The following is a 24,767-nucleotide window of genomic DNA, read 5'->3' on the forward strand; positions in this document are numbered from 1 at the left end:
TTTTATAAGCTTGTATGCAGTGGCCCCCTCATAACTCATACTCCTTGAAGATACAATGTGTTGCCACATACCTGCTTGATGTCGTGGTATTGCCCCAAAAGGGCATAGGGGCAGTAGGATATACTCATAGAGACAATGCCCATGGTGCTGATCATTATCATGGCGACATACACGTTGGGGAAAATGGCCATCACCGCTGTACCAATGGAGAATCCCAGCGTGCCCAAGATGTAGATCACGCGTATGCTAAGGTCATAGTTGTCCAAGTATTTCTGTAGTAAGGCTGCAAAAGGGTTAATAAATGAGATACGTACATCAGGTGAAGCCACACAGCAGGGGCTCACCCTCCCTTGGGCTCTCTTCCTCAGTAAGGGGGTCCCACAGGCAAGGCTGGTTGTCTTCAGCCAGCCTCCATCCCTCTGCCTCTCCCCTTATCATGGACTCTCTCCTATTCTTTGCTGTCTGCTAGCCTGCAGGTGACTTCTGGTCTCCAAGACGTGTCTTTGTCTGGCAGTTGGCTGCCAAGACTGCTGTCCTGTGGGGAGAAGCACAGACTGTAAGCTGTGCCAACCCTGGATCTGCTCCCACGGAAGTACCCACTTTCCAGGTCCTCCTTGGCTAACCATCTGTGTTTATTAAAAAGTATCTTCCCTGCTTATTTTACATTGTAAGCCATGGAAAAACCCTCTGACCAAGGAGGAAACCTCTTACCTGAACACACAGCAGCGGTAGCAGCATAGATGACCAATCCCCAACAGCCCATCTGAACACCAGCATTGTAGGCATACAGTTCGGTGGAATTGGAAGGAGCCTGCAGGAAAACAATGCCTGTTTACTAGAAGGCCTCTTTAACCCCAGCAGCCTTAAACATTTAAGTCCACGTTGATGCCTCTCTGCCCACCAGCCTGCTTGCACGCACTTACTTTTTTCTTTTAGGCCGCAATTAATCAAGAGCCAAACTTTGTGATGCTTTCCTGCCTGGTTGTCTACTTCTGTTGGCACTTGTTACAGGACACCAGGCACGGGGATGCTACTTGGGTCGAGGGAATTTGCAGTACATGCTCAATGAAAACTGAGAGGGAGGAGTTCCTATTTGCTTGCCAATGTTGGCTTGGATGTTTGAACTTTGCCAGGGCTTCAGTGAAGAACTTTGCCTGACTTCTCAAGGATATGTTAATCTGTAATCACATTAGAGCTAACTTTATTCTCCCTGATAATTTCCTTATGCACAATCCAGGGATGCTCTGACAAGGGGTGGGGGGACATCAGGGCAGGAGTGCTGTCAGTGCCACTCCATTCTGAATGTGTGTGGCAGCTGCTGTCTTGTCCAGACCAGCCCATAGGGCTGGAAGGCACCACAAGAAAATCCAGCCATGAACTCCAGAACAAAACAAATTAAAAAATCTCCTACAAAGCAGAGTATGATGTGCCATAGCCAGAGGGGGAAAATGTCTCATTCCAGAGACGCAGGTACATAGGAACATACCTCAAAGCAGGTACACAGGAACATAGGAAGCTGCCATATACTGAGTCAGAAAATTGGTCTATCTAGATCAGTATTGTCTTCACAGACTGGCAGCGGCTTCTCCAAGGTTGCAGGCAGGAATCTCTCTCAGCCCTATCTTGGAGAAGCCAGGGAGGGAACTTGGAACCTTCTGCTCTTACCAGAGCTGAGGGTAATATCTCACAGTGTTCACTCTTCTAGTCTCTCATTCATATGCAACCAGGGCAGACCCTGATTAGCTAAGGGGACAAGTCATGCTCACTACCACAAGACCAGATCTCCTCTCCTCAAGGTAGCTCAAGGCGACTCCCTTAAGAGAGACAAAATACATGCTATAGCGGGGTCCCCAACCTGAGGTCCTCCAGGTGTTGCTGAACTACAACTCCCAGCACCCCCAGCCACAATAAATTGTACCTAGGGGTGCTGGGAGTTGTAGTTCAACAACACCTGGAGGCCCCCAGGTTGGGGACCCCTGCTCTAGAGAATTAGCAACACTTGTACCACTACCCCCAATCTGGATCACTGGCTGACTTGGCCTGCTTTGTGGGGTCTTCCCTGATCCAAAATATGGTTCTTCATTCCTTAGCATAAAGCCCTGAATCTCCAAGGGAGAGATGATATTGGGATGCAGGCCTATAGTAATCAGACTCCCCTCCCCCTAAAGAGTTAACCGGAAGTGAACCTTGTCTTGACTGACAGGTTGGTGAACTCCAGGGCTCAGTCAATCAGCACACAAGGTGGTTGGGACCTAGAGAGTTGTTGCCAGGAAGCAGGGAGTTCTTTGTTAGGAGAAAGAAGCTAGGTAGGAGCGGTACAGGAGGACATGTAGCCATGGACGTTGGCTGCAGGAGAATGACTCTGCAGATCCTTGAAAGATTGGAGGGCAGGCAGCTTGAATTCTCATCTGGAGTTTGGTTCAAGGAAAGGAAGCCTGGGCTTTGGCTTCGGGAAGATTTTAGGGAAAAGTTAAAGATAACCTATTTTTGTAACTTACTAAGTATTTTTAACTGTATTTAAAAGCTGAGAAAGCCTCATTACGGAAACAGTCTGTAGTAATTGAATAAAACTGGGTTTTTAAAAGTTCTTTTCTTTTTACAAGCCTCTACGAGTTGGTTTTTAACTCAGGAAAGAGTGTGTGTGCGAAGGGAGACTCCTCGGGTGCAATAACATCCTCATACCCCTCTGGTGCAATAACATCCTCATACCCCTGCTAACTTGGCTACCCCTGCTAACTTGGCAAAGAGGCACCTTTGAACGTGGTGATTCTCTTTATTTAGCAGGGGGAGAGTAACTGGCCCTATCCATCCCCAGCACAGTACCTCCAGTGACTGTTGCTGGTGTCTATCTTATGTTTCTTTTAGATTGTGAGCCCTTTGGGGACAGGGATCCATCTTATTTATTTATTATATCTCTGTGTAAACCGGCCGGAGCCATTTTTGGAAGGGTGGTATAGAAATCGAATTATTATTACTATTAATAATAATAATAATAATAATAATAATAATAATATATGGTCAGAAGCTATCAGTTTTCTCACCACGTGCAGGCTTGCATGTGGAAGATGTTTGTACTTGCCCAAGAGCAAAATAAAGAGTTTTCCCAGGGATTCCACCCCAAGCCCTGGGAGGTTCAAGCTCTGATGATAAAAGGGGTGGCAGCGGCAGCATTTTGAACCAACCAATAATACAGGGTAGTTTTAGGAGGAGCCTAGCCAGGCAGCTCAGCAGGGATAATTCAGTATTTCTTTCCCTCATGTGAGCTTGCTCTGAGACAAAGGCTGTAATCCGCTACAAGGCCCAACACACCTAAAATTCTGTGCTGCCCTTATGCCCAAGAGGAATGGGGCTACACTGGCCCCAATATACTGCAAAACCAGATCAAATTCAAAATTGCTTTCTGGAGGGAGTTGGGTATACCAAAATTGCTTTCTGCAGGGAGTTGGGTATACCTGCGCCAGCTGTTTACTGTGTCCAAGGACATGCCGAGGAGCAGAAGGGTGCACCTCACACTTCATCCTTGGGTGGCATCCCTGAGTACAGCACCATTTCAGCATATTGTTCCGGGAACATACATCTCTCTCCTTAAAAAGTAATGACATCACCCCATATTCCTTGTTGTTTCAAGCAACATCTGCATGCTTTTACTTACAAGGAAGCACACAGGACTGCTCCCTGAAGTGGCAGGCTGGAGTATCAACCCATACACAAAGCGTATCATATGTTGTCCCTTTTGTCTCCAGCCAGGAAAGCTTTGCACTCACCTTGGGGTCCCCGTCAAAGATGACCTGCCCCATGAAGTCAGTATAGAAGACAGCTTCAGCAATGATGGAAAACCAGGTCAGGAGGTGACAGAGGCAAAGCCGGAGGAGTTCCTTGGGCATCTTCAGCATGGAGAGCCACAGGAGCCTGACGGTGGTTTCCGTTTCCCCTTCTTCACTCTCTGTGTCTCCACTGGAGTTGGTGGCGCCACTCTGGTTCCTGTGCCTGTACCTCTGCCGCTGCCTCTTCTGCATGTCATAGATGTCGTTCATGCTCCGGGAGGACTTGATCAGAACAATGGCGTTGGCCCGTCGGAAGCGGTAACGGTGAGAGCCGATTTTGCCGTAGTAGGAGAAGGTGTAGGAGGGCTGGCGGTAGAACATGTGCCGCCGCCTGCGCATGGAGTTTGAGGTGCTCGACTGCTTCATGCCAATCTGAGCATGTCCATTCAGGAGATCTTTTGGTAGGGAGCCATTGCTGTTGGGAACTTTGGCTTCATTCAAGTGATTATCAAGTAACATCTCCTCCTCTTTCTCGTTTTCCCTGAGGAAAGCAGACAGGCGGTTGAATTTGGACTTCATGAGTTCCTGGCTGGTGCTGTGAGGGGTGTTTGGGTAAGAAGAGTCCTGGAAAATGGAAGGCTCAATGTCATGGAGAAAAAGCAGTTCAGATTCAATTTCGAGGGTGGCATCGGGCATATGCAGGACAGAGTCGCTCTTGCTCCGCACGATATCCACCTCCAGAAACTCCATGTTGAGGTCTCGTTCTGACTGGACCTCATCATGGAACATGGAGTTCCCATACGGGTCTTCCTCGCTGATGACATTTAGTCGATTCAGAGGAGGAATGCTGCCGCTCAGCTTGACGCTTGAGAGGGTATCTGCTTCGTCGTCAATTCTGTCTTGCTGTGGGTTGTACTGTTCTTCTTCAATGCTGCAAAGGTGGAGGACGACGGAGACAGAGAAAATAATGGCAGCGAAGAAGAAGAGGACTTGCTCTTGGGATTTGAAGATGGACCCAAGGAAGGTCTGCATCCAATCCAGGCCACCCAACATGTAGCCGATGGCTCCTCCAAGCCCTAAGAAAGAAAACAAAAGGCAAAGTGATACAGGGTTGCCTTTTAAAGGTTCCCTCCTTCACCGAGGACACATCTTGTTTCTAGGTCAGTAGAAGATAACACCATAACCAAGGATGTCTATACACTGTGCAAAAAAACAAAAACCCACCCCATTTTAGAATTCGGTGCCCAGGTAACCCAAAGTCTGCATCATGGAAATCTGCATGATTTATAGAGGTCTTAGAATCCAGCATTTCCATGGTGGAAAATTTATCTCCTGTTTCTCAAGACATCAAGCAAATTTCTCTCATGCTGCATCATTTGTTCTGGTTTTGATGGTCATGGTGGGGGTGTGGGGGTGGAGGGATCGAACAAATTGCTATGCAGGGTCCTGAAGTCCCACTCCTAACTGCTGGGAATCTTTTAAAGACCCCTTCCCCTGGTGTTGGCATTGCCTACAAATGTCTAATCGGATCTTATTTTATTTATGTATGAACTTTTTATCCTGTCCTTCCTCCTTTGCATAGAAAAATAAATAGTAAATAAGATCGTTTCATGTCCCACAAGCACACACACATCCTGTGTGTGTCTGTGTGAGCTCCTGAGGATTTGTAGCATATATATGAGCCTGAGCCACAAGTAACAATGATTAACAGTGAAACTGTTAACTGGGTGGTGCACAACAAAACAAAAAACTAACAATCATGTAAAACAATACACTTAAAACTAATTTAAAAACAGTTTAAAACAATTTAAAAAGAGAAACATTCAAGAACAATTTAACAACTTTGGAAGGCCAGGCCAAACAAATAAGTTTTAAGGGCTCTCTTGAAGGCCAGCAAAGATCCCAAAGCACAGATTTCTGCCAGGAGTGCATTCCACAGCCCAGGAGCAGCTGCAGAGAAGGCCTGGTTTCGATCCACCACCAGACATGCCGGTGGTAACTGGAGACGGACCTCTCCAGATGACCATAGTGTGCGGTGGGAATCATACAGAAGAAGGTGTGCTCTAAGGTAACTTGGACCTAAGCGTTTTACGCTGAGCCATTTTAAGCAAGATGGCTTGGAATAGCCGCTGCAATGAGCCATTTCAGTCCCTTGCCTGCTTCAGTGGACTGCGTTCCTTTTGTGAGCCAGGACAGCACACTTGGCACGCAGTCATTGTGGTCACGCATTTATGTCATTTGGGCAGAGCCTCTTATTAACAGGATGCTGCTCCCCAAACCGCACACTTCCAGAAGAGGAGGTTGCAGGCAGCTGGGTGCCAACCAAAGTCCTTCATTTAAAAGCTTTTGCAAATTGCTGCTGTTGCGCTCTGGAGAGTGACATTTTTCTTCCATGCTGAGAGCTGGTGAAGTGAATTTTCTGCTGGGCTGCACTTGAGTAAGTACTACTACAACCTTCCCTTAAAAGCCAGCTCCCGTGTGACAAGGAGCTGAGCTTGAGGATCACACACGCCTGGGTCCAGGCTTCTGAGCAGTGTTTCCTGTAACAGGGATTGCTAGATGCTGTTGACTCCAGATCCCATAATCCCCAGCTAAAGGCTACTGCAGCTGGAGATGCTGGCAGTCAACAATATCTGGGAATCCCTGTTACAGGGAATTACACTGCTTCTGATCTAAGTTGTTTCCATCATTGCCTCGTTTGCAAGAATTCCAACCCCTCTATCCATCAGGGATCACGAGGCGCTCTAGGAGTGTTCAGCTGCGCATGTGAACTCCGTTCTGCATGGATTCCATGATTATTCATTCATTCATTCATTCATTCATTCATTCATTCATTTAAATGTTCTTATATACCGCCTCCTCCAAAGACTCTAGGTGGTGAACAACAATACCAATAACAATTAATTAAAGAAGAAGTAGTAGTAGTAACAACAACAACAATAATAATAAATTAAAGGGCAAATGCCTGGCAAAACAGGTGGTCTTAAGAAGGGCCTTACGAGCAGCCAGGGAGGTGGCTGAATGAATCTGGGGGTGGGGGAGAGTGTTCCACAGAAGAGGGGCAGCCACAGAGAAGGCCCTCCTATGGGCTCAGGCACCACATACGACACCAGGGCCTGGAACACTGAGGGCCAGCTGATAAGACCTCACAGATCGGGATATAACTGGCCGAGAGAGGCGATCCCGGAGATAAACAGGTGCTAAGCCCATAAGGGTTTTGTAGGTGAGAACCAGAAGCTTGAATTGGACCCGGAAGTGAACAGGCAACCAGTGCAGCGACTGTAAAAGAAGTGTGGCATTATCAAACCTACGGCCACCCTGAGGAGGTGGGCCGCTGCATTCTGGACTAGCTGAAGCTTCCAAATTGTTTTCAAAGGCGACCCTAGGTAGAGCGCATTACAGTAATCCAAACGAGAGGTAACAAAGGCATGAGTTTCTGTTGCCAGGGCCTGATGGTCGAGAAAAGGCCATAACTGGTGAACCAGCTGAAGATGGGCAAAGGCACCCCTGGCCACGGCCTCCACCTGCTGTTCAAGCAGGAGCTGCGAGTCCAGAAGGACCCTCAGATCATGAACTGTCTCTCTCAAGGGAAGCACGTCCCCGTCAAGAGATAAACTCACACACAGCAATTGGCCAGATCACAAACTGAACAAGAGCAACTCGGTCTTGGAGAAATTAAGTCTGAGCTTGTTTTGGCCCATCCAGGTCCTGACAGCCTCTAGGCACTGAGCCAGCACATGGATGGCATCACCTGTTTGGCCAGGGGTAGAGATAGAAAGCTGAGTATCATCAGCATATTGATGAAAACTTACCCCAAACCGATGGATGACCAGGCCCAGTGGCTTCATGAAGATGTTAAAAAGAATGGGAGCAGGGACCGAGCCTGTGGAACCCCACAAGAAAGGAGCCAGGGCGCAGAACACCCAACCCCAATTGACACCGACTGGAATTGCCCAGTGAGGTAGGACCGAAACCACTCAAGAACAGTGCCCCCAAGACCCAGCCCACTTAAGCGCTCCAGAAGGATAGCATGGTCAGTGGTATCGAAGGCTGTGGAAAGATCAAGAAGAACCAAGAGAGGTGCACTTCCCATATCAAGGTTATGATACAGGTCATCAGACAGGGCGACCAATGCTGTTTCAGTGCTGTGCTGCGGCCTAAAACCTGACTGGCAAGGATCCAGGAAATCAGTTTCCTCCATGACTCTGATCAACTGAGCACAAACCACCTTCTCCAGATCTTACCAAGAAAAGGAAGATTGGAGATGGACGATAAGTTATCCAGATTATCAGGGTCAAGAGAAGGCTTCTTCAGAAGAGGGTAGACCACCACCTTTTTAAGGGCTGATGGAACAAACCGTAAGCCAATGATGATACAGATTATCTAAACCCATTCCAAACTGGCCCTTGAGCGGGCAATGGGGTTGAGGCTGCCTTGGTCAGCCTGATGGATGATCTCCAATTGGCTATCGACAGAGAGAGTGTGACACCGTAGATCATTTTGGATCTCTCAGTGGCTTTCAATACCATCAATCATGGCATCCTCCTGGGTCGCCTGAGGGAGGTGGGATTAGGTGGCACTGTTTTACAGTGGTTCCGTTCCTACCTCTCTGGTAGATTCCAGATCGTGTCGCTTGGAGACTGCTGCACTGCAAAGTGAGAATTAAAGTACAGAGCTCCACAAGGCTCCATACTGTCTCCAATGCTCTTTAACATGAAACCGCTGGGAGAGCTCATCAGGAAGTTTGGTGCAGGGTGTTATCAAAATGCTGATGACACCCAGATCTATTTCTCCATATTGACCTCATCAAGAAATGGAATAACTTCCCTAAATGCCTGCCTGGAGAAGACAATGTGCTGGATGAGAAATAACAAACAGAAGTTGAATCCAAATAAGATGAAGGCACTGACTGTGGGGGGTTGGGACTTGAGAGATGGTTTAGATCTGCCTGTTCTGGAAGGGGTTACACTCCCCCTGAAAGATCAGGTACATAGCTAGGGAGTGCTCCTGGATCCAAAACTCACTCTCTCTTTCAGGTTGAGGCAGTGGCCAGGAGCGCTTTTCATCAGCTTTGGCTGATATGTCCGCTACGCCCATTTCTGGAGGTAAATTACCTTAAAACAGTAGAGCATATGCTGGTAACATCCAGGCTTGACTGCTGTAATGCACTCTACATAGGGCTGCCTTTGTATGTAGTCCAGAAACTACAACTGGTACAGAATGTGGCAGCCAGATTGATCTCTGGGACAACCCGAAGGGACCACATAACACTGATTTTAAAAGAACTGAACTGGCTGCCAATATGTTTCGGAGCAAAATACAAAGTACCTACAAAGCCCTCAACGGCTTAGGTCCAGGCTATTTAAGAGAGCACCTTCTCTGCCATGAAACCTGGCACCTATTAAAATAATCTGGAGAGGTCTGGTTATGGTTGCCTCCGGCTCGTTTGGTAGAAACTCAGGACTGGGCCTTCTCTGTGGCTGCCCCGGGACTCTGGAATATGCTCCCTCTTGAAATAAGAGCATCTCCTTCTCTGTTTGCTTTTAGGAAGACCCATGAGACACTCCTGTTTCTCAGGCTTTTAACTGAAATTAATTGTAAACTGTTTAATTCTTTTTACCCCACGAGACTGTTTTAACTTTTTATTCTGTGAAATTGTTTTGCTTTTACTCTGTTTTATATTGGTTGTGTACATTGTCTGGAGATGTACATATCAGGTAGTATATAAATATACCTATACCTAGATCTAGTTAGAGAGATGAAAGGAACAACATACCAGCTGAGAAAGCATGGATATTGAGAGCCATGTCCTGCTCTTCACTGTCCACCACGTCGAGCAGATAGGCTCGGATCGGTCCCTCTGTCGCGTCGGCACAGAAATCCAAGACGACCACCCCGAGCACAGTGAGAACAATGCCGATTGGCTGCTTGTCTGGGACATCTCCGATGGCTAGACCTGGTGCAGAAGAAGAGGGACCAAAACAGGAGGGTTGGAGTTTTTTCAGGTTGTCTGCTTTGTTTTTGGTAAAGAACCAATCCAAGAACAAAATAATAGTTATTTAAAAAGAAAAGAAAACATTCGTTTCTTCAACAGGCTGGTTGCCAAGATAACCACTGGAGTCTTTCTCCACCTGTTAAAATGGCCGTTTCCACCCTGAAACCCAGCTGTGCTAAGCCGGGGTAAGGGGGAATGCTTTACGTTCAGCAGACAGACAGTGATGGCAATGCTGTTTCGCAAAGCATGCTTTGTGCCTTTATAAAGTATGAGTTACCATTTATTGGAAAGACCGACAAGAAATAACAAATGCAGAAGAAAGAAAGGTTGAGGAGGACAGAGAGGCTGATGTGGAGCTCAAAAAGAATTACACAACCTGTGAAAACACTAATCAAAAAGAAAGAGACGGAAATGCTGAAATCTGCATGGCTGCAGTCACACCACAGAGTGGCGGATGCATTCTCAAAAGCAGGTTCTGGAAATTGCCACAGAATCAGAACTTTTTGATTTGTTTTTGGCCAGGGAGACCCGAGTTCAAATCCCTATTCAGCCATGATACTAGCTGGGTGACTCTGGGCCAGTCACTTCTCTCTCAGCCTAACTTTCTTCACAGGGTTGTTGTGAGGAGAAACCCAAGTATGTAGTACACCGCTCTGGGCTCCTTGGAGGAAGAGCGGGATATAAAATGTAAAACAAAAATAAATAAAAAAATAAATAAAATAAGTATCTAGCCCTCAGTTGTGGAGAAAGCCCTGGGCATGTGTGAAGCAACATGAAGAGATCCAGATTCTAGTCTGCAAGTCAAATTTTAATTGATCGGAGAGATTAAAGTTGGTGGGCGCGTGCTCTGGTAACCTCCAGGCTAGATTACTGCAATGTACTGTGTGTAGGGCTGCCTTTGAAGACTGTTTGGACACTGCAGTTCATTCAAAATGCGGCTGCTAGGCTGCTGTCTCGGACTAGACATTGGGAACATCTCTTGCCGGTGTTTGCAGGAGCTATGCCGGCTCCCAGTCTACGTCTGGGCACAGTTCAAGTGCTGGTGTTTATCTTTAAAGCCCTGCATGCGCTGGAACTGCGCACTGCTTGGTCCACATCAGCCCACCTGTACTCTGAAAGATTGTCTGTCTCCATACCCACACCTGAAGGATCACCTGCCTCCCTGTCAGCTAGTCTATATACCAAGATCATCTGTAGAGGCCCGTCTCTGTTGTCAGAGGTGCAACGGTTGGCAAGGATGTATGGAGACTTCCTGGTGGCGATGCCCAGGCTGTGGGATGTTCTGCCAAGGGAGTCACTTGGAGGGCACTTTGCTACCTTTCTGGCATCAAAAGACTCCTGCACTTTTCCAGGACTTTTATATGAACTTTAAATCTCTATGAATGAGATTGATTAATTTTTTTATAACAGTAACTTGAAGCTACTGATACTAGTGCATTTTTTAAAAGGGTGCGTTTGTATTTTATTGTTTTCTGCCTTGTTGTAACATTGCATTGAGTAACAATAAATTCCTTGGAAAATTTAATTTGAAGGGTGGGATAGAAATGTATATTAATGGACTAAAAGTATATATTTTACCCTGCCAAGGTAGTTTACAAATTAAACACACAAAAACATAATCAAACATATCCCCCCACCCCCTGAATATATAAACCAATTAAAAATTAGAACCAGGAACACAGCAATAATCCAAAAGCACAGAATATCCCAAAGCAATGAAAAACAACTCAAATATGCTGCATTAAAAGGCCTCGGACAAGCAAAACTGTTTTCACCTAGTGCCTAAAGCTCACAAGAGAAGGTGCCAGGTGCACAGCTCTGTGGAGGGGTGGAGGCGTTCCAAAGACATGAACCTTGTTAATGATCTGCTGACCTTCAGTAGACAGAGGTACCCGAAGAAAGGCCTCAAGTAAACTCAAAGAATGAGAAGGTGGAAACAGGTAACCCAAGACATTTAGGGCTTTGTGGGTTTAATAGGTTTAATGCAGGGATTTCTCAAACGTGGTCCTTGGATATTGCTGGACTACAATTTTCATCATTTGGGAGGATGGGACTTTGGCTGTTGTGCCTAGGGATGATGGGAGTTGTAGTTCAACAATATCCAAGGACCCAAGTTTGAGAATGCTTGGCTTAAGAAGTCCACTGTGGGGAAGAGGCAAAGGAAGTCTTTAATGGCAACCTGTGCCCTTTTCTTTGCCTCCAGGGGTCTTTTACGAGCAGAAGCATTCCTGCTAAGTCAAATCTGCTCTGCCCTACAGAATGACCAGTGGCACAAACAGGGTTGCTAGTCCTCTTTCTCCAGACAAAATGTGGCTACGAAAAGAGAGGCTCATTCCCAAAGATGGTAAATTCCCAGCTCCTATTGTTTCCCCAGATTGTTGGTGTTTCTAACAGCTTTGACAGGGACAAGGAAAAAGTTATTCTTCCCCCCCTTTACTTTAGTAATCTGATAAACAAATTACTGTGAAATTGCTGTGATCTTTTTTTTTTCTTCCTTCAATACAGGCTCTAAGAACAGAACAACAAAAAGTGAAAAGATCTGCCCCCACCACCACTTCAAATAATGCTGGAAACAGGATGTGTTTGCTAGATATGCATTAAAGGGAAATCAGAGCACAACAGGAAACATTTCCCTGTGAACAGGTTCCTACAGTTTTCCCATGCCAAGAGCTGTCTGCATTCATTTTTGCTACTACGAATACGTTGCCGGCAAGCATTGTATTAATGGGAAGGTGTGCTTGCAAAAAAATGCCCATGACGAGTGTTAAATATGGCCGGAGCTTTGAATAAGAAAGAAACAAAGGTCAGGACGGAGCTTGGGACGTTGGTGGTTTCAACAGATATGCTTGTGGGTTTCATTAATGGAGCCTTCCTCGACCACCATAATTCAAGCACACAACTCTCGACTTGGGAAATCGGGATCTGAGCTTCCACTCAGCTGTGAAATGCATAATGTGCAGGGGGCACAGCTATACTTATATGGTGGGGGGCCACTGAGGGAGGGTGAGCCCCTTCCAGGAGGTATATATATTGGTAGTAGGTATACATGTTAAAAAGACTTCCCCGGGCCAATGGAATGCCCATGGGCAAGTGTGTGAATGGGGAGTGTGTGATATTCTCTGCACAGGAGTGGGAGAAAGGGCGTACTGAGGATGCTTTGCTTTTTACTATGTCTTCATAGTTATTCTGCAGCAAAGATGTAAGGGGGGGGAAGGGGGGGGGGGCAGAGGCCCATTTTCACTTTTGTCCTGGGGCCCCCACCAACCATGCTGTGCCCCAATAATGTGCTTTAGGACTAGTTGCACTCTCTTGGCCTAATCTAGCTCAGAGAAATTGTGAAGGTGCAATCAAGGAAGAACGGGAATGCTTCGAAATATGACAGGGAGGGGAGGGGTTTCTGAATGAATGGCTTAAGGCAACTTGAACTTCACGTATTACACAGGGAGAAACTCAGGTAAGCCACTAGGCTTTACCTGCCTCAGTAGGGAATTACAACCAGTCATGGCTTCCTAATAAGAGTGTCTGTATGTGTACATGGCTGCCAAACATGTCCGTTGAATGTGATATTTTTAGAGAGCAATTTGAAAATATTTAGGGGTATGCCTGAAGGAAAAAAAAAAATACTGGTTAGCATCCACTGTGGTGCCAGAGCAGGAAAGCATTAGGGCAAGCCATCTTCTTCTTCCCCCCATCCTCCTCTCTATAGCCCCAAATGCTGTTGCTGAGAGTAGATGGTGGGAAGGAAGGAAGGAGACTCTCAAAAGACCCAGAGCCATCTTCCACTAGCAAAAGCTCCACCAATGGAAGCTCTCTCCCCGCCAGCTGCCCACGCCACTGCAGAGGGCCCCTTTTCAGGAGCTTCTGGGGGCTACAGGGGGGCGGGTGGGACGGAGGACGCTGTGTGCAAATCAAATTTTGATACACAAATAAAAGTGTGTATTGGCCCTTCATGAACCATGGTCTTTTCTGGAGAGCCGGCCTTGCGGTGGCAAGCATGAACTGTTCCCTTTGTTAAGCAGGGATCACCTCGGTTTGCATTTGAATGGGCAAATACAGGTGAGCGCTGCCTGCTCTGGATACTCCCCTTAGGGCAGGCCTGCTCAACTTTGGCCCCCCAGCTGTTTTTGAACTGCAACTCCCATAATCCCCAGCCACTGTAGCCAATAGCCAGGGATGATGGGAGTTGTGGGTCAACATCTGCAGGAGGGCCAGAGTTGAGCAGCCTTGCCTTACGGCGATGGGGCCACAGCTCAGTGGTAGAGCGTGCAGAAGGTCCCTGGCAGCATCTGTAGCTAGGGCCGAGACAGACTTCTGCCTGAAACCTTGGAGAGCTGCTGCCAGCCAGTGTAGATGATGATGATAATGATAATGATAATAATGACGATAATAATAATAATAATAATAACAACATTTATATCCCGCTCTTCCTCCAAGGAGCCCAGAGCGGTGTATTACATACTTAAGTTTCTCTTTCACAACAACCCTGTGAAGTAGGCTAGGCTGAGAGAGAAGTGACTGGCCCAGAGTCACCCAGCTAGTTTCATGGCTGAATGGGGATTTGAACTCGGGTCTCCCCGGTCCTAGTCCAGCACTCTAGCCACTACACCACGCTGGCTCTGGGGCCAAGGGTCTGACTAGGGATCAGGCAGCTCCCGATGTTCCTACGTAGCATCTGGATCCCACCCCCAGCTTATATGAAGACAGTCTGAAGATCCTGCACACACCAAGGAAGCCATGCCACAGAATTAAAATGCGCAACTCAGAGGCGCGCTTATGCCAAGCGCAGAATCCAGGTGCCGGGAAGCAGGAGTCCAAGGCCCTTCCGCAAGCATAAAGTGCTCTGGGACAACCTGCCCACCGGCATCCCAGGCGGCTGAGTCCACGGCACCGCTGCAGCACTCCATGCAACCCTCCCCGGGGACTTACCGATCACGGAGCCGTTTAAGAAAAGGGCCACGCCAAAGAGGACACCGATGCAGAGGGCAAGGATGAACGGCCGCCGGCGGCCCCAGCTGAGAGTGCAGCGGTCACTAGCGGAACCTATCAAAGGGGTGAAGATCAGACCCAGGATTGGACTAAGGAACCATGTGAGGCTGTAGTACTGTTCAGGAAGACCTAAAGATAGACAATTAAAAAGAGAGAGAGAGAGAGAGGGAGGTTATTGCTTACATTCTGGAAAGTGAACGTTTGATAGAGAATCCCCCACCTTGCAAAGAACGAACTGAATAGGCAAGCAGGAATCTCCCCAAATGCACACTGGGCAGGATCCAGACTAAAATAGTCATGACTAACTTAAGCCCCATTAATTTCAGTGGGACTTAGTCATGACTAACTTCGTCTGGATTCTGCCCACAGTCTTGTCATGTCATACTTGCATGTCATGTTCATGTATATTCTGTGGGGTAGAATCAGAACTGGTGGTGGGGGGGCGGCGCAGAAGAACAGGTAGAGATTTTATTGCGAAAAGAGAAATGTCTTGTCCTTAGTAGTACTGCACAGTTTTTACAAAGAGTGTGAAAGGTGTTATCTGAAGTCTCAAGTTGGACAAATTCCTTTCCTTGTACTGATTCATGTAAAACCAAAATGCTGGTCTTGCAATGGACACATCAACAGAGGTAACAGGCAAAGCTTTGCTAACTGGTCATCATATCTCAAACAGGAAATTGTGGAAGTGGAAAAGGTGCAGAAGAGGGCAACCAAAATGTTCAGGGAGTGAGAGCACCTCTGGGGCTTTTTAGTTCAGAAAAAAGGCAACTAAGGGGAGACATGAGAGACTCTATAAAATTATGCATGGTGTGGAGGGAGTGAACAGAGAGACGTTTTACTTCCTCTCTCACAACACTAGATCCAAGAGTCATCCCATAAACGGATGGTCAGGAAAATGAGGGCAGACAAAAGGCGCAGCACAGAATTTATGGAATTCTCTGCCATGGGAGGCACCAGTTTGGATGGCTTTAAAAGGTGCTTAGACAAATTCTTGGAGAGCAGGTCTGTCGATGGCTACTAGTCTGAGGGCTATAGGGCACTAATAGCCTCAGAGGCAAGATGCCTCTCAACACCAGTTGCAGGGGAGCAAGAGCAGGAGAGAGGGCATGCCTTCATCTGCTGCTCGTAGGCTTCCCAGAGGTGGACTAGATGGGCCCTGGGCCTGATCCAGCAAGGCTCTTTTTACATTCTTATGTCCCAACTATAGGTCTGGAGCCACAAAGGTTCAATGAGGACTTCACTGCAGCTGGGCTACTTCTTTAGGTTTTCTGCTTGGCTGTTCACGTTTTGGCTGGACATGTGAGCTCGATTGTACATTCATACAGGTGGCTGTACCTGTGTTCATGGCAGGGGAGGGAGGGGGAAGGAGGGTTTGGAGGTTCGTGCCCACTGTTCCCTCTAAGGTGTGCGCATGTGCACGCGCTCACACATTTTCTGATGTCCGCTCAGCTTGAATCAGAAAGGCCTTACTCCGAATGCAAGTGCGCACACACTGCCTTGATACTGCCACCCAGAACAAAACTCATTCTGCACACAGATGAAAGAAATTAGAGGACACTGTTCATGGCCCTTCTCCCATTTGGATTGTAAGCCTGGGGGGACACAGAATAGCATCCTGTTTTCAGACATGTATAATACTTTTATTTGGCTAGATTCCTCAGGATGGTGCAAAACTTCACTTCTACCTAGCATATGACACTGAGGCCCACGGTGAAGTGTTAAACTAAGATGATTGGTTCAAATTCCAGTTATGGATTTCGCCATGGGGAGGGGAAGCCCACAATTCAGTGGCAGAGCCTACTTTCCATGCAAGAAAGCCCCGGTTCAATTCCTAGTATCTCCAACGGAGGAATCTCAAGTTACAGGGTCTGACTGAAACCTCAGAGAGCTGCTGCCAGCCGGTGCGGACATACTTAACTAGCTGGACCAATGGTCAAACTCCGTAGGCAGTGTCATATGTTCCCTATATATCTAGTGAGGTGGGCTTGGGCTAAAAAACCCCCACATGCATTATAATTATTCAAACTGGCATCACAGAGTAATGCTAATCACACTGCAGCATAACATTATAAATCAAACAAATGCAACAAGGGAAGGCAACAGCTAAGAGTGGTCTAAGCATTTGGGGCTGTGCAAAGATTCAATCTTTGGAGAGGTCAGGAGCTTCAAGACACTAATAGCACCAAGATGTCACGTGTATGAACCACTGCAGAGTTCTGAGAAGGTTCCCCCCCCCAGGGGTTGAGCTCCTGGTGACATTCAGAAGAGATCCGAGCTGTGTTGAGAGGTGGTGAAGTGTGGTCCCCTGAGCACTGGTGCATTATGTAGATGTTGCTCATGCGCTCTCAAATACCTCTGCAGTGATAAAACCTTGCCTTGCCCCATCCCAGCCAGAGGGTTACAAATGGAGACGTTATGGCAACCTGGGTCAGTTGCAACCTAATGCTGAAACTGAAGCTGGGGTCGGGTGCTGGCGGGGTGTGTGGGGGGTGGGGTGTGGGGGAGATGCCCAAAGGAGATGAGAGGAAGAGGAGCGAGGATAAGCGGGGAAACCTGGGGGGCACTTTGTGTAGCTTGGCCACAGTTTGGTCAGCAGGAAGTGTTTCATGCACACTGGGCCTGAATGGTGGGCCTGTTGAGAGCTGAACCGCAGCAAGGGCTATGCTACGATTTTTGAAAAGTATTGCAAAATTATTCAAAATTATCTTGTTTGGGATGCTGGCAAAGCTGGAGGTTCTTTCTCTCAAAAATTGCAAAAATGGCTTGCAGGAGAGAAAAAAAGACACCAGAGGTCAGCCTTCCAAGACCTGGGATGAATAGAGGTTAATTGCATTCATTAAATTTCACCCTTCCTTTAAATAGCTCATTCATTCACTCATTCCATTTATATTCCGCTCTTCCTCCAAGGAGCCCAGAGCAGTGTACTACATACTTAAGTTCCTCCTCACAACAACCCTGTGAAGTAGGTTAGGCTGTGAGAGAAGTGACTGGCCCAGGGTCACCCAGAGAGTTTTATGGCTGAGCTGGGATTTGAACTCAGGTCTCCTGGGTCCTAATCCAGCACTCTAACCACTACACCACGCTGGCTCATGGCACAGTTCTCCCTCCCTCGCCCATTTTATGCTCACAACAGCCCAGAGAGGTAGGTTAGGCCGAGAGAGAGTGTGACTGGCCCAAAGTCCCCCAGAAATCTGAATCAGACTCTAATTCTTTCAACAATTGTGTTTAACATCTTCTAAAGTAGTTAGAAGTAGTTGTATGAGCACTATTTTTAGGAAGCAATATTGTTATGTTGATAGGATTGTTCTTGGGCTCAGCCTCTGTGGATAAAGGCAGTGTATAAAGCCAGTAAATAAATATTTATGCACCAGGCTTGCTATTTTGCTGCTTGAGAATGACCATCTTTTCTCTTTGGAATTTCTCAGGGACAATACGCAGAAGAGCAAAGAAAATAGGGATAAGGCATTTCACAAGTGCAATACTACCTTCTGGCCTGCAGATGGTGCCGGTGACAGCACAACTGCTAAAGAGAGGACTTTTAATAAAAAGCCTTTCCCTTTTCAACAACAACAACAACAATCACCAGGCTTAATTTACCTCTTCAAAGCATCATCTGAGAGGTCCTAATTAGCTATCAGCTCACCAAGGTCAATCTCGACAATCCCACGGAGGTAAAAACATCCGCTTCCAAAGATACACGCAGCTGGGTTGTGGCTAGGATTTGACCTTGCACCCGTCATCAACAAGCACTTAAACTTACTGTGCTGTATTTGGAACTGAGATTATCCCTGCCTGAGATAATTTGAGCAGCAGTTTAGAGAAGTCTAAACGGGTATTATTTAAAGTAGAGACCAAAATTGGATCCACCTGCAGACTGCCTCTGCGACATAATCAGCTGGACTTTCCCAAACCTCCTGCAGCTAGACATGCTGGGTGATGACCTGATGCATGTTTATTGGGATGCAAGTCCCACTGTGGTCATGGGGGCTTAACCTCAGGCAGGTGTGTCAAGGAGCATGACCTTAGAAGCAGAACTATGTGCATGCCACAGCACCTTTGAATCCATCTACACTGATGCATGTGAATGGTGAGCCCTGTAAGATCTTCCCCTTAGAGCAGGGATTCTCAGCGTTGGGTCCCCAGATGTTATTGGATTTCAGCTCCCATAACCCCCTGCCCCAGAGGCCTTTGGTTGGGGATTATGGGAGTTGAAGTCCAATAACATCTGGGGACCCAACATTGAGAATCCCTGCCTTAGAGGATGGGGCCGCTCTGGGAAGAGCAGGAGGTTCCAAGTTCCCTCCCTCCCCTTTCCAAGATAGGCCTCTGAGAGACTCCTCTCTGCAGCCTTGGAGAAACCACTGCCAGTATGTGAAGACAATACTGAGCTAGTTGGACTAATAGTCTGACTCGGAAAAAGGAAGCTCCCCACCTTCCTAATTATACAGAGAAAATGTGAAGCTATTTGCTGTGCATCATGCACCTTTTCAAAAATGTTTCAAAACCATCGAGAATTCATACTACGGACTAACAGCACAGGGGGAAAGATGGAAGGGCACAGAGGCACGTGTGCTTGTGATGGTGACACTCACACTGGGGCAGCCAGGGGCTGTGGGGAGCCCTGCCCTTTCTCCCCCATGCCCTGGAGGCCTTGCCCAGCCACTCTGGATCTGAGTTTTGCTGAGACAACGTTCAGATGACCTTGAATGGCTCCCTGAGGCATAGGCCTGCGACCTCAGTCCTCCTGCAGATGTTGGACTCTAACTCCCACCATCCCTATCTGTTAACCACTGTGGCTGAGGATGGTGTGAGTTGTAGCCTAACAACAGACGGAAGGTCAAAGTTGTGCAACCCTGGTGGAGGAGCAGGCTTTAAGAAGCGGCAGCTGAGATTCTGAGGCCAGTTCCTAGAGTTTCTCTGGCAACTAGAGGAAGGGCTGCATTGACAGCATACCACATTATACAGCACGAAAATGTGACTCCTGAAAGAATGAAAACCCTTCAGCTTTTAATTTTAATTTGCATTTAGAACCTGAGAGGGCAGATGGGAGAGAAGGAATAACGGGGATGGGGAGAAACCAGAGAAAAGTCAGCGCTTGCTGGAGTCTTCTTCCGTACTCATTGTTATGCCCATGGAAATCGGATCAAACTGCCGGGTGGGCTGTCCACCCACAGGTTGAAGGTTCCTGCTTCAACCAAAGTGGTTGACTTCTGTATTCCTGGACTGGTACAGGCTGTTCAAATGAGCAAACCAACCCTAGATGGAAGGAGCACAGACAGGGGCAAAAACTTGGTAAACAATGGTAAGAATCACTTGAGAGTGGCAGTACTTTCCCTGTGTCAAGTAGTCAATGAACCCATCTGTGCAACCCAACTCAACCATTTCTTCTTCCATCTTCAGATCAGTCCAGATCAGTGTTCCCCGTAACAGGGATTCCCAGATGTCGTTGACTTCAACTCCCAGAATCCCCAGCTACAATGGCCTATGCTTGGGGATTCTGGGAGTAACTGTAAGAGGGAACCGTGGTGCAGACATCCTCATGCCTGTGACTGCACTATACCGCATGGAGTTTAGCAGCATATGGAAGAATCTAAATACTGTGGGTTTCTATAAAAGAAAAAGGCAAGTTTCCAGGCCCTACGGGCAGAGAAGGAAAGACATTTGTAAGTCTATGGGCAGGCTGCTAAAAAGACTCAGAAAAAGCTCGGGCGCCTCATTCACGGTCTCTGGGAGCAGCAGTTAAGAGAGACGTAGCTACTGTTTGTACCTCTTCTGTCCTTTTATAGCATTCTCTCCAACATAAGCCCCAGGAACATCAGTTTCCTCACTGGGCTTAGTTTATTCCACTAGTCCTCTCCACTATCCCGGGCACAGCTTGCACAAACAAACAAATACATTCACAGATCCTGATACTGCAGTGTTGGAAAGGGGAATGTCCTGCATTGAGCCAACTTCACTGCAGAGTTGCACTTGCGGCTCCTTATGGACTGCCAGCACAGAAGAGAGAACAAACCTTTTGGGACAACTGGAAGGTCTTGATACATGTGATGATACAAAATGCTAATAAGGTATATAGATTTCATGGGTGCTTAATGGGAACAAAGTAGGAGGAGACACCAACTCTTCACCAACACCCTCCCTCTCTCACCCTTTCCCCCTTATGTATTACTACAGAAAAAGCAGTGTTCAAGAACTTCAGAAAGATGATGTCAACGAGACATTGCACACCATATCCTGAGGCTGCAAAACGAGCAAGAACGTACAGCAGGGCTTTTGCTGCATTAGGTGCAAGGAGGCATTACAACAGCTGGGGGCATTCTTATGCATGGGGAGGAAAAATGGATTAGCTAAAGATAAAGATTAGTTGCTCTCAGAGGAAACTTCCGCCCACCCCTCGTGTTTCTTTCAGAGTTGCTGATCTGCTGAAGGAGGCAAAGCCAGGATCAGAGACTCAAACAGAAGCACTGAAGGATGACGAAAGACTGAGGGGGTGAGTGGAGGCGCAGCCACACAGAGCGGTTGGGGGTGGGGTTCCTGCCAAAACGACTGCTGAGAAGCTCGGAATCAATGTTCCCGACGTGGTCTCTGCACATGAGCAAAGCCCATTTGTGCAAAAGACCACGTCGAAGGAGCACAATGACCAGCCTCCTCGGGAGGGGGTAATTCTGCTGTGTGTCTGCACCGGGAGCAATTAAGAGACCCAACTGCACCAGAGGTGGCAAAATTACTTGCTGAAGGAAAGGAGGCATGGCCAGAGCAGTCGGAGAGATGCAACAGGCAACCACTTGTGCAGATGGCGTTTAGGCTCACTTTATTAGAAGACACCCCATCTTTCCACTTCCAAAAAGGAGACATTCAAGACAGCATGCATAACAGACAGAAAGAGAAAACCGCACCCAACAGAAATAATAATAATAAAAGAATGAATCTAGTTAGAGGAATGTAATTGTAAACCACCTAGAGCTGCTCAGGTGGGGCAGTATGAAAACACATTACATTACATAAATAAAATCTATACACCACAAAAAGCAGCAATTAAATATAGAAACTAAATTAGGACTAATTAAGAATACTCTCAAGCAGCAGATAAAAACCCTTGTCCAAGAAATGTCTGTGGATCACTGGCAAGTGGGGTAACAGGAGGTTCCACAGGCTGGGTGCCACCACATAAAAGGTCCGGCTTCAGTGTCCCCATCAAGGCAGGCAAAAGGGCCTCACTGGATGAGATGAGCTAGTGGGCAGGCTCATATATGGTGTCAGTTGCTTCTGGTTTGGGAACGACTGGTATGGCATGTCCTTGTTCAGTATCCTCTGGATCTTTATGCCAGATCTATGCAGAAGCAGTGAAGTGCATCGAGACCAAAAGGTGTGGAACCACTTTATGGTCTGCAGGATGCACATTGCCAAGTCTAAACAACTGGAGAATGGACAGCGCTAGAAATACAGATCAAGTTGTCCTTGAAAAGGCGAACCCAATTCCTCCCAGTATATCCTCAAGGCCCAGTGCTGGTGGAAGCGAAAGTGAAAACCATTGGGGGCCCTTCGCCTTAAGTATGACTCGGATCTCGGTCAAGTGATGCAGCAGCAGCAGCAGCAGCAGCAGCAGCAGCAGCAGCAGCAGCAGCAGCAGCAGCAGCAGCAGCAGCAGCGAAAAGTGGCTTTTGGAGCTCAGTGTTCCTAAATAAACAGAATGCTGCTTGTAATGCAAATAGTCCCTTACTTTTATCGCTTCATCTGACATGGAAAAAAACATGACCAGGGATTTAGGTCCAGATAGAGCAGGATAAAAGAGAACTCTGTCTCTGAACTCCAGGCTGCAACTAAAAGAAAAGGAACTCTATACACCATTAGCTTGTAAAACGGCTTTTAATCTGATTTGAACTGACCAAGCACAAAATTAAAACCCACTTGAAATGTTCTTTCAGCTGTTGACTTGAACATGCACTTGTTTGGAGACTGGCAAAGTTAGCCTTTGGAGAAGCACCAGCCATAAAAGGCTGAGAATGCCACATTTTCCAACCCACACATCTGGAGACCCTGCCTTGAGAACCCCTGGTTTAAGCCATGTGAAGATTTGAGGGGTTAAATGTAGATCTTTATGTTTAGGGTAAAGGCATAGTGTGCTGGCTGAATTCTGAAATCCAGGAGGCTCGAGATGAAATCCCAAGAACTCCTAACTACTACTTCTCAAACTTTCAATCAGTGTGGTATAGTGGTTAGCATGTTGGACTAGGATCGGGAAGGAACATAGGAAGCTGCCTTTTACTGTCAGACCCTTGGTCCATCTAGCTCAGTATTGTCTACACAGACTGGCAGCAGCTTCTCCGAGGTTGCAGGCAGGAGTCTCTCTCAGCTCTATCTTGGACATGCCAGGAAGGGAACTTGGACACTTTTGCATGCGAGCACACGTATGCTTTTCTCAGAGTGGCCCCATTCCCTAAGAGGAAAATCTTATAGTCCTCACGCAGGTAGTCTCCCACTCAAATGCAAACCAAGGTGGAGCCTGCTTAGCAAGGGGGCAATTCATGCTTCTTACCACAAGACCAACTCTCCTCTCCGAGTTCAAATCCGTGTTTTGCCAGGAAACTCACTAGGTGACTCCGGGCCAGTCACTCCTCTCAGTCTAACCCACCTCACAGGGTTGTTGTGAGGATAAACATAGCCATGTACACTGCTCTGGGCTCCCTTGGAGGAACAGCAGGATATAAATGTAAAACTAAACTAAATCTCAAAGTAAGTGTAAACGGATGCCGGGAGACAGAAAATAAGTTCTGCTCCTTCCCTCCTCAAAAAGTTATTCTTGAGCACGGTTTTGGCCACGCTCCTGATAGGGCCAATCTCCACATTCGTGGGTGGAAGGAGTCCCCCTTGCCTCAGGCTCAGGGCCAGCTTGACTCATCTGAAGTTGTGTGGCGCCCCTTGAAGTCTGAATTGCACAGACTGTCTTGAGTGGGGCTGGGAGGCAAATGGGCAGTCCCATCTTTGAGCAAGAAGTTCAGATTCAAGTTCTCGTCCCTTCCCACTTAACCTGAGCAGTCCATCCCAGTCTGAGGTCTTGTTTGATGGCTCCCTCAGTGGAGATAGAAGTCTAAATCAAACTGCTCTCGATTTAGCAGAGTTATTTTAAGAAATCTTACGGAGTGTCTTCTCCTGCATGAACACATCGATGTTCTCGGAATGTTTGCTACAAGTGCTTTGATCGTCTGAGGTTCAGCTGTTGGACAAGGGCTTCGTCGGATTCTGGCCTCCTTAATCTTATTATTTAATTCTTTGATTTTGTTGTTGTTGTTGTTGTTGTTGTTGTTGTATTTTGCTGCAGATTGTGGTGAGCCACCTCGGTGACCTGTTTTGTGGCCAAAGGCAGTTTTAAAATTAATATATCTAGGCACCTTCAGACCAGAAAAGCTGCATCTTACCACCCTCTTACCAGCTGCCCTTTACTAGAAGGATTTATTGTTCTTGTTGCAACTGCATAATCAAAAACACAGAAAAGGAATGATTCGGAAAGTGCTCAGCGCTTGGCTTTTTCCTATTTACCTCCTGAGGGGGGAAATGCTACTCCTCCCCTTGGATGTTATTTAGGAAACACTGGAAAACAATCTGGGGGGGGGGAGAAAGGTCACAAAAAGGCACCCTTGATAAGCGAAGTTGATTGTAGCTTTTTCTAAACCTGCTTTTGCTCACAGCTTTGACGTCCCACACAAATCAACAGAAAACAATTTCGTTTGTTTGCAGCCGCGGCTCCTGCTGAGACTCAGCCGGAACGGCCTTTCCCAGCAAGCTACAAACAAACAGGACACGGGCCTGTGGTAAATAAGTGTTATTTGTTCTCCCCCACCCCAGACACACAAAAACCCCAATGTCTGGGCAACAATAGTGGGATCCCAGGAGCTTGTGGTTCACAGGAAATTGTTCGCCTGAGTCTTCAGAAAGAGTCGAGGTCACAAGCTCCCAGGGAGAACTTGCCCGTCACGTGTCACTGTTAGTGTACCTTTTGAGATAAGCTCTGAAGGGACAGGGAA

The 24,767-nt window shown here is 47.2% G+C and overlaps 1 protein-coding gene across 7 annotated transcripts in view; it reads right to left on the bottom strand.

The window, feature by feature from the left end:
- SLC45A4 (solute carrier family 45 member 4) overlaps positions 1 to 24,767 on the bottom strand; it is a 204,481-nt gene that overhangs the window by 8,943 nt on the left and 170,771 nt on the right. For all 7 annotated transcript variants that reach the window (XR_008305729.1, XM_053243752.1, XM_053243757.1 and 4 more), the window contains 5 exons: positions 14,686 to 14,874; positions 9,541 to 9,720; positions 3,765 to 4,840; positions 712 to 811; positions 72 to 283 (listed from right to left, as the gene is read on the bottom strand). Coding sequence is in view for 6 of the 7 variants with exons in the window: in XM_053243752.1 (XP_053099727.1) it covers positions 72 to 283; positions 712 to 811; positions 3,765 to 4,840; positions 9,541 to 9,720; positions 14,686 to 14,874 (1,757 nt within the window). In the remaining variant the exon portion in view is untranslated. The remainder of the gene's footprint in view (positions 1 to 71; positions 284 to 711; positions 812 to 3,764; positions 4,841 to 9,540; positions 9,721 to 14,685; positions 14,875 to 24,767) is intronic.

This window comes from Hemicordylus capensis, chromosome 4 (genome assembly GCF_027244095.1).
Source record: "Hemicordylus capensis ecotype Gifberg chromosome 4, rHemCap1.1.pri, whole genome shotgun sequence".
Classification (NCBI taxonomy): domain Eukaryota; kingdom Metazoa; phylum Chordata; class Lepidosauria; order Squamata; family Cordylidae; genus Hemicordylus; species Hemicordylus capensis.